Genomic DNA, 9,962 nt, shown 5'->3' on the forward strand with positions numbered 1-9,962 from the left:
TGAATACATAGGCCTACTATGCTACTGTATTTTAAAATTAGTCCTTATAATGGTGGTTGGAGAGCCAAATATCTTCTGAAGTGGTACCTTGTTAAAAGAGTTTGAGAACCACTGCTCTAGAAAGTTCACAAATGTTAAAAGCTCTTAAAAAGTGTCTTGTGATCATATCAGTATTGTTTGGGTTCAGTTTTAAATCCCACAATTGTAGTCACTGAGTTACTGTACATTGCGTGTGGATAAGAAATCAACAAATTAAGTAGAACATTATTTAAATAAACCATTTAGATTACAGACCATATATCCATATTGCCTGAATTAATTATTTTCTCCAAATGTTGGCGTGAGATAAACTGGAGTATGATTGAGGTATAATTAAACTGTGTCAATTAAAATGCATTTTTGAAATTATTTTTTCCAAGCCAGAAAACGGGTATATCTAACAACTCAAATAGTGAGCAGTGAGAGACAAAACCAAGTATATCTCTCACTCAGACATCATTGAGACATATTGAAACCAATACTCATTGATTGTCTTTTTGCCGAAATAGCAAAGAGACATCTGAGAACTCAAACAGTGAGTAGTGAGAAACAAAACCATGTGCATCTCTCACTGAGTCATTATTGAGACATATTGGAGACCAGCTCGTTCATCTCTCATTTTGGTCATTGTTGAAATCGGAAAAAGAGATAACTGTTAGACAACTTTGAGATCTCGCATAGTGCTCACTGCGAGCCTTATTTCTCAGGAGCTACATTTGAGAAGAATGAGAAATCTACTTTGGTCTCCATTAGTGCTCTTTTATGTCTAGGAGATATATATAAGACATATATGAGATCTCATCTTCAATTTTGCTTTGCTATGGGATGGCACAACAGATCCACACATATTTGTCAAAGCACAAGCAACTGTTGCAATTTTCTCAATCTGTATCGTGTACTGACTACTGGTGTACATATTTAAACGGTCCTCAAATGGATTTGAATCAGAATATTAGACATAACCTGCTTTTTCTGGGCCTGTAAAAAAATAATACCGTAGAATTAGTTTGAATATGAGAAAAATAAAATTGCCTCAAACGTTTGCTTACCTGTAACAAAATTATTTGAACATATTTTCGATGACTGGGAATGCTCGTCTTTCCTATTTATGCTGGCTATTTTCTGGGTTAGTTCGCCTTCGTGGCGATGAATTTTAGGAATACTAAAGAATCCACGTTTGACTGAACTTTGGCGGCGTTTAGTGCACCCATTAACCCAACACAAAACTACCATATTGTGTGCTTTTGGCTACCTGCGTGACGATTGTTTGCCTTTCAAAATGTCACACGACCCTTCGTGACCCGGATGAATGACGTCACATGAAAAGCATGTATTGCTGTCCTGCTGAAGACTTAATTAAAGCCAACTTATTCATGCAGCTCGACATAGTTCTTCCTACGGGTAACCACAAAGAACAACCAATGGCAACACAAGTGGGTGACATTGTTATCACCAGGAAAGATGAGATCACCTACCTAGGTTCCATTCTAGAGGCTAATCATTCCTGTGATAAAATGGCAACCAAGGTCATCAAAAAGGTCAACCAAAGAACGAGATTCCTCTACAGAATCTCCTCTCTGGTCAACAAAAGCACCTTGAAGATTCTAGCGGGAACTCTCATTCAAGCCTTTTTCGATTACGCTGGCACCTCCTGGTACTCCAGCACCTCCAAAACTCTCAAATCTAGACTCCGAATATCCCAGAACAAGCTAGTTCGGTTACTTTTAAACCTCCACCCAAGATCACACCTCACTCCAACCCACTTCTCCAAAGTGGGCTGGCTCAGGGTGGAGGACAGAGTAAAACAACTTGCACTGAGCCTAGTCTATAAAATCCGCTACACCTCCTTGATACCGAAGTACATGTCCAACTTCTTCCTTAACGTAAATGACCGCCATAACCACAACACCAGGGGGAGCTCCACAAACCACGTTAAACCCAGATTCCCATCTAACAAAGGTCTTAACTCGTTCTCTTTCTATGCCACATCAGTGTGGAATGCACTCCCAACAGGTGGAAAAGTAAGTGCATCTCTATATTCTTTCAAAAGCGCTCTAAAACAACACCTCCAGGCAACTTCAACCCTTTACTAATACCCTCCTCCATTCACATCCCATCTCCCCGGATTATAAATAACCTAATGTAAATAATCAAATGTACTTCTAATGTATATACTTGTTCTTATGCTATGTGAACTCACTATGTTCTCTGCTGGATGTACATATCCTACTAAATAAGACCTTCACTGTTTCAATGTCCATTTCTCTGTTGATGCAATTGTTGATGACTGAAGTACTGATATCAACCAAAGCTCCTCATCCCACCCCCAGATTGTAAATAATGTAAATAATTAATTGTATATACTATGAGTATTAACCTGTGTGATGACTGTATTATGCTGATAGTATATATTTGTACCATGAATTGATTAACATGGACCCCGACTTAAACAAGTTGAAAACTTATTGAGGTGTTACCATTTAATGGTCAATTGTACGGAATATGTACTGTACTGTGCAATCTACTAATAAAAGTATCAATCAACCAATCAATCAAAAATTATATTTCAAATATATAAACCGTATTTTACTTTAAATCATGTATGTATGAAAATAATTAACTAGTAGTGTTTTTAATGCACTTATTGTGTTGTCTGTCTAACTGTAATAAATGCAGACGAGGCGTGTTCAACGTTGACTCACACAGCGTGCTCATAACCACATTCTAGCTGTCCGCATGGTGACATACGACACCACTTCACGGGGCTACCGCGCATGCTCGTCACCACTGTTGCATGCTGGGTAGTGTAGTTCTTATACTCCCTAGCCCAAAACATCACAACTATGACTCTTTGGCCCCGCCCCTACGGACGCATGCTTGGAAGACATGCGCTTTGCGGCAAAGTCCTCCTTTTCTCCACACACGCTTCTAAGCCTCGGCACATCTCCTCACATCGCTACTAACTACACTTTATTCATCCTCCGTGTCAGGATAAACTCCACTCCTCTCAGCCACATTTGGAGATTATTAGGCCCGCTTAGCTTGATAGTTGTTTGAGCGCGCCAATTAGCTTAGCATGCTAGTTAGCTTAGCTTGTTAGCCGCTAACAAAGAGACGCGGATTTGATCAACACATCGCTTAGTTAAGATCAAGTGTGAGTGTAAAGTGTTGTGATTGTGTGAAAATGTGCGAAAGAACGATAGAAAAGTATGAGGAGGAACTTTGTTGTGTGAAAATGTGCGAAAGAACGATAGCAGAGTACAAAGAGGAACTTTCTCGAACAAAAGAAGAGAACGAGAGACTACGTCAACTATTGGAGGCTGTTTTCAAGAAAGCTCAAGTTGTGTTACACAGAACAGGTTTGTTGACTTCTTACTCTCACATTTTTACTAACTTTATATTTCATCATGAACATGACGTGTTTGCAGCAGTCATTTCCATTAGATCAGGGGTGTCCAAACTTTTTCCACAGAGGGCCGAACACGGAAAAATGTAAGCATGCAGGGGCCATTTTGATATTTTTCATTTTCCAACCATAACAAAATATATGGATTTTTTTTTTAATCCTTAGGGTTCCTGGGGAGCATAGAGGGTCTCAGTCACTAAAATGTAAAAAAAAAGGTCAAATTATTATTTTATTTATTTTATTTAAGGCTTACAGTAAATCTCTATATCAACTTGAGGTTGATATAAAGTAAAACAAATACGGTTTTATGCCTTTTCCGTCAAACATAACTTTGTTTTTTATAGTAAAACTGAAATATGCAGTATTTAGATAGATGGATAGGACTTTATTGATTCCTTCAGGAGAGTTCCTTTATTTAGCAATTAAAGTCCTCAAAGATCAATAATGCAGGACATCATTGATTTTAATTATTTAATATTTTTGAGTAATCACAGTGAAAAGTTAATTAAAGTCCTACTAAATATATTTGAGATCCGAAAGGTTCCCCACTCATAAAGTGATGCATTTTTATTAGATTGTTTTTTTTACTTTTAACACTTAAATTTCAAGATAAACCTCCAATATATGTCAGTTTTAAGTTTGAACTATTATTTTGTTTATTTTATGCTCTTTTGTCCAAATTTTGATGTTTTTATATGGCAACCACACAACATATGCAATATTTTTCTACATAAAACATTTTAAAGTGGTAACTTTTAAGTAATAATTCATTGTAACAAATTTTTTTGTCCTTTTTTTGAGCAATGGAAAAAAAAACAAAATAAAGACACGAAGAAAAAAAAAACTGCCTGCATGGCAGCTTTGTGTCAACATTAACACGTTTTCTCACTATATTTCACTTCATTCCACTTTTTTAAAATGTTTTAATTTTTGCAATACTATCAATTTTGCAATTTTTGCAGGATGTGTGGCGGGTTAGCTGCGGGTCGCAAATGGCTTCCGGGCCGCATTTTGGACACCCCTGCATTAGATAATGTCCAAATAGAGATGGTTTGGCACGCTTATAATTAGAAAAACAAAACTAATGTTGTTTTTCATCAGATATGTAGTAGTATTGTATATGTGGATGGGGGCCCTGCTTTGGTAATAATGTGTACCCCTTTCAGAGATCACATTTAGTTCCACTTCAAACATTCACATGATGGACATTAAGATGAGATGGTATAACATGAACAATTGTGGAACCTTTTTACTCGAAGGGGGATCTCGTTGGAAGCGCGATGTATGAGCAGACGCTGTTTGGGTATAACAAAATGGTGTCTGCCAATGTAGTTTACAATGTCACTACGTCAGTAGTTGTCAAACCTTTTTCACCAAGTACCACCTCAGAAAATACTTGGATTTCCAAGTACCACCATCATGAACAGCATTAAAATACAGTAGCATAGTAGGCCTTAATTATTCATTAAAAACAAGGAAGACACATTATTTAACGAGTATATTTAATCATTTTAAATACTGTTGCATTACACACAGTTTGAACAGTAACACTGTGTTTGCAAGTAGGAAAATAAAAGACTGTACTTAAATAATACGCAGTGCACACCAGATAGATTCTGGTGCGCATCAGGTAGTTTCTAGGATGCAGTTTCCTCAGTTGACCTCTGATCTGGTCCACAGAGATGACTATACATGGGTTTCCGATGACGTCACACCCGTCCTACAATTCCCTTGTCCGCCATCTTGTATGTCAAAACAAACACTCATTAAGGACGCCTCCGTTGTTATTTTTGTGAGAATGGGTCACACGTGTCGTTTGGGGCTGTGTAAACCGCGCCAATTCAGGACAAAGAACAACAAAGTACTACGATATCCCTAAGGTTATAGTAAAACAGGGAAAGGAAACCGAGCAACTGTCGACAGAAAGGAGCAACCTGTGGCTAGCTAGAATCAATCGAGTGGGATTTACCCCTGATCCAGCAAAACAACATTATAAAGTTTGCTCTGATCATTTTGTAACAGGTACTTTGAATTATGTTGCTCTCTGTATCGATGATAAAATGTGTTATGGTTAGAATGGATATTAAAACATAGGAGGAACTACTGTGCCTGTGCTTGTACTTAATAACGCTCGACGTCTGACGTTGTTGTTGCACAAATATAACCTTCTATATATAATATAGGCAATCGCTGCTTATTTTTGGACGATTTTATTAAAATTTGAATGAATTAAATCAAGTAACCCTAAACTATGCAGTTGCATAGTTAGAATCATATAGTTCTGAAAATACCTTTGGGTACTATTTATCAAGTGCTTCTGGACGATAGTCTTCAGCATATCCTGGAATCAGAGAAAGTAAAACAGGCTTAATTTTTCGTTTGGATTTTAATTCTCTATACAAGTCTGACAGTTCATCTTGTGTCCCCTTCTGTACCTCCGGTAGTTTCCTCTGTTTTAATGGTGCCGGTGTATCTCCAGATACGATTGCCTTGTCTAGCTTTTCTCTTGTGATGTGAAGTTAATGTCCTGTATGGTCTTGTACCCAACTTTCTTGACTGCAGATGGAAGTAGCCAGTTAGATTTTTCCTGTGTGACTGTCGTGTTGTCCCGCATCTTGACGCTCGTTTCAATGGCAAACAACAATGCAGAAACATGTGAACATATTTCGCCAATACCTGCCATATATGTACAGTGTCCTGATAAAACACGACCCGTCTTCTCTGATATGACCCATGGCACCAAACACATATCAGTTGATCTCTGAGAGTGACGAACACCAGCGATGAGCACACATTTATCTTCCATTGTAGCCAGTTTCATTTCCTGTACCCATCCACACACAAAGTAATTGTACGCTTCGAGCGACTTGTAGCCCTTGAGCTCATCCAGAGTGTAGGCACTAACATTGTTCACCAAATAGTTGACGATGTCGGCGTAACTTATATCCGGATAACATTTCAAGTCCGTAGTCCATTCGTGCTTTCCCACCTCATATGGCTCTTTATCGCCAATATCCTTCCATTTCTGTAAATACCTGGCTTTGCATCTAGCGTCTGTCTGTAGGGAACTTTTACGACTTCTTTCAAATTTCCTGAAGTGGACGTCATTGTTGCTGCAGAAGTGTGGAAATATATTTAGAAAACTGCCGCAGACGAGTAAACAAAGTTTTGTTGCACAAGATGGCGGCTGACTCGAAGGATTATGGGTAATCGCCGCTAGCGGAAACCCATCTATTGTCTGGTGGAGGTGGAAGAGTAAGGGGTTGCAACCATGGCTGGGGGGGAGAAGAAGAGGGGGTGGCTGCGATGAGGAGTGGGGGTTGGGGAGGACACATGCTGGTTGAACCGGTTGAAGAAGTTATTCATCTCAATTGTCCCCCCTACTGCTCTGGTCTTTGTCTTGTGGCCTGTGAGGGTTTTCACACCTTACTAGACCTCCCTCATGTTGTTCTGCTCCACCTTCTTCCTGTAGCTTAGTTTAGTCTTTATTTGAAGGGACAATGCACAGAAACATTAAGCTCAAAGACAGATATGTTCTGTTCCAGATTATAGCTATATAGCTAATTTCCATCTGCAGTCCCTGGCTATCTGTCCTTAGCCTTCCTCACGCGTCCTTTCACCTCCCGCTGTGCTGCTCTCATTGCCTCCCTGTCTCCACTCCTGAAGGCAGCTTTCTTCTTGTTGAGCACAGCTTGAACCTCCTGTGTTACCCAGGGTTTGTCATTAGGGTAGCACTGAACAGTCTTGGCAGGGCAGGTCAGAAGTTGAGGTGATCCGTAAGACAGTGAGTCTGACCATCAATGTCCTCACCATGTGGAAACTGTGTTCCATTTGTCTGTAACAGAATGACATCACACTAAGACGTTCAGTGACAGTTTTCCAGTGTTTATCAGTGATTTTTCTTCAGTTATTTACAATTTTTGTACAGTATCAATCAATGTTTATTTATACAGCCCTAACTCACAAGTGTCTCAAAGGGCTGAAAAAAAGGTAGTAAAAACCTTTTAAACAAAGTGTTTGCTAGTGAAATTTTCTGAAATATGTAGGTATATGTTTGCTATCGTTTACATTTTCAGAATGTATAATATTGTGTTTTAGAGTAATGCTTTGACATTTTTGTCAGGTTCAAACACCGATGGCATCTCTTAGAAAAGACAAGAAGCAAATAAATCAAACAGAGACTGGTTTCTATTTACCTCATGAGGAGAAACGTCTGGGCTGCAACTTTGTACAGTTTCCCACCACGCTCTGACGAGGGAGTTCCACGCGTCCTCTTTATTTGGGCCTTTTCTGATTACATAGCTGCAGCTGTTTCTAAAGGGAGGGGGGCCGTACACAGCTTTTGCACTCAGTCATAAACAGTTCAAAGAAAAGGTGCCTGGAGTTGCATCGGGTCTGCTCCCTCTCCGCTTCATGGATCTCGGGTCAGGACAAGGTCTTCCTGTGGCTGTCAATAGATCAAAGAAACCGACACCTCCATGTTGCATCCCATCGCACACAGTGGAGTTTTACAAGCCTTTTGTTTGATAAGATGACAGAAAGCTTTTGTCTTCTAGCAGGGGACCTGAACTCAATGGAACACAAAGTTGTGTTATAACTTATGTACAATTATTCTGACAATTTTGTTATTATTGTTAATATCTGGAATCAATTTTTGGCAGCAGCAAAGTGGCAATTTGGGTAGTTTTTAGCTCTAAAAAGTACAGTAGGTACTTGATTTACATATATGTGTAATGCCCATAAGGGTATTCCCGTAGAATATACAGAGATAAGATATGTCAATATGAAAATGTTACTTAAAATAAATTTTTGTCAACAACAAAGTGGCCATTTGGGTAGATATTTGCTCTCAAAGGGAATTTAAACAAGTAAACAGTACAGTAGGTACTTGATTTTGATATATGGAATGGTCATAAGGGTATTCTAGTAAAATACGCATCCGTAAATATGCGATGTGTAAATATCAAGATATTACGTCAAATCACTTTTTGTCAGGCAATATTACATTTAATGAAAATTTTACATAAATGAATACATCCAATCCTGTTGTACATATTTATCATGTGCAGGAAGAAATAACAGTTACAGCTGTGTGTATCTTCCAAACGAGAAAGAGGTTTTATCACATCAACATGGGACTAACAACACTCCTTTAAATCTCATCAATACCACAGAAGAGACAAACTGTCCTTTTCCGGGCACGATAAAGTCTTAAATAATGTCAAACACGTAGCGACACAATAACCAGGAAGATAAAGTGTTTATCTTACACTTAGTAATCCGCCGTGGACAGACCAAGCCAAAACTGCAGCTTCAGCGAAGGAAATACGTTTTCGGCAGGCATTCACATTTTGCCACAACACCCCCAAAGGGACGTGGGGGAAAGTCCTAGTTGGAAATACTGCCGAATTAACTCCTGAACTAGAAAGTCAAGGGCGGTCACGGCATGTTCTTGTCGTCGATGTTGGTCAATTTTTTAGGGCATTACGGCAAGTCACAAGGGCAGTTGCAGCTTTTGTCACGGTTGCCTTGGTTAAATTCGAGCCCTGCTAACGGAATTAATTTTTAATCAATGTTATTAATTTGTGTGTTACTTCAAATAACTGACATGCAGTTAAGATACGTTTCATATGAGAGCAGTCTTCACCGGACCGAACAGCAGGACTGGTGTAACAATGACATTATTACACGTCACTCTTTATAACTCCTTGTGCAGATCTGATTGTTCATTATTTAAATGTTGACTTCAGTTTGAAGCAAAGGTGCTAACATTCATCGCAGCATTTGGGGAGGCATGTTTTAAAGGGGAACATTATCACAATTTCAGAAGGGTTAAACCCAATAAAAATCAGTTTCTAGTTGCTTATTTTATTTTTCGAAGTTTTACTCAAAATTTTACCCATCACGCAATATCCCAAAAAACGACTTCAAAGTGCCTGATTTTAACCGTCGTTATAGCCACCCGTCTATTGTCCTGTGACGTCACTTCGTGAAGCCAACAAAAACAAATATGGCGGATAGCACAGAAAAGTATAGCGTAGTAGCTCTGATTCAGACTCTGATTTCAGCGCCGTAAGTGATTCATGTATTGAAACGGATGGTTGGAGTGTGGAGGCAGATAGCAAAAGAGAAATTGAAGAAGAAACTGAAGCTATTTAATCATATCACGACAGACAGCGGCAACGAGGACGAATTCGGCGATCGCCACCTAACCAACGATTGCATCTTTTGACCACTGGTGCAACTTAAATCCGTCGATTGGTAAGTGTTTGTTTGGCATTAAATGTGGGTGGAGGGAAGGGCTGGATGAAAATATCGCTACAAATGAGGCATAATGATGCAATATGTACATACAGCTAGCCTAAATAGCATGTTAGCATCGATTAGCTTGCAGTCATGCTGTGACCAAATATGTCTGATTAGCACATAAGTCAATAACATCAACAAAACTCACCGTTGTGATTTCTCTGTTATGGTTTACTAAAGACGTGACGGACGGACACCAGATGGCATTAAT

At 39.0% G+C, this 9,962-nt stretch overlaps 2 protein-coding genes across 5 annotated transcripts in view; both read left to right on the plus strand.

Moving 5' to 3' along the window:
• Positions 1-9,962, plus strand: part of LOC133546787 (gastrula zinc finger protein XlCGF57.1-like) — a 297,001-nt gene that overhangs the window by 55,507 nt on the left and 231,532 nt on the right. The gene's annotated exons all lie outside the window — the stretch shown is intronic.
• The window catches only part of LOC133546786 (zinc finger protein 180-like), a 22,099-nt gene continuing 15,030 nt past the window's right edge, over positions 2,894-9,962 (plus strand). The window contains exon 1 of one of the 2 annotated variants that reach the window (XM_061892605.1): positions 2,894-3,398. In XM_061892605.1, the coding sequence (XP_061748589.1) occupies positions 3,224-3,398 (175 nt within the window). In that variant the 5' untranslated portion in view covers positions 2,894-3,223. Of the gene's footprint in view, positions 3,399-9,614; positions 9,707-9,962 lie in introns of those variants that run through there. The other variant, XM_061892606.1, reaches the window with a different exon arrangement.

This window comes from Nerophis ophidion, unplaced genomic scaffold, assembly GCF_033978795.1.
Source record: "Nerophis ophidion isolate RoL-2023_Sa unplaced genomic scaffold, RoL_Noph_v1.0 HiC_scaffold_43, whole genome shotgun sequence".
NCBI classification, from domain to species: domain Eukaryota; kingdom Metazoa; phylum Chordata; class Actinopteri; order Syngnathiformes; family Syngnathidae; genus Nerophis; species Nerophis ophidion.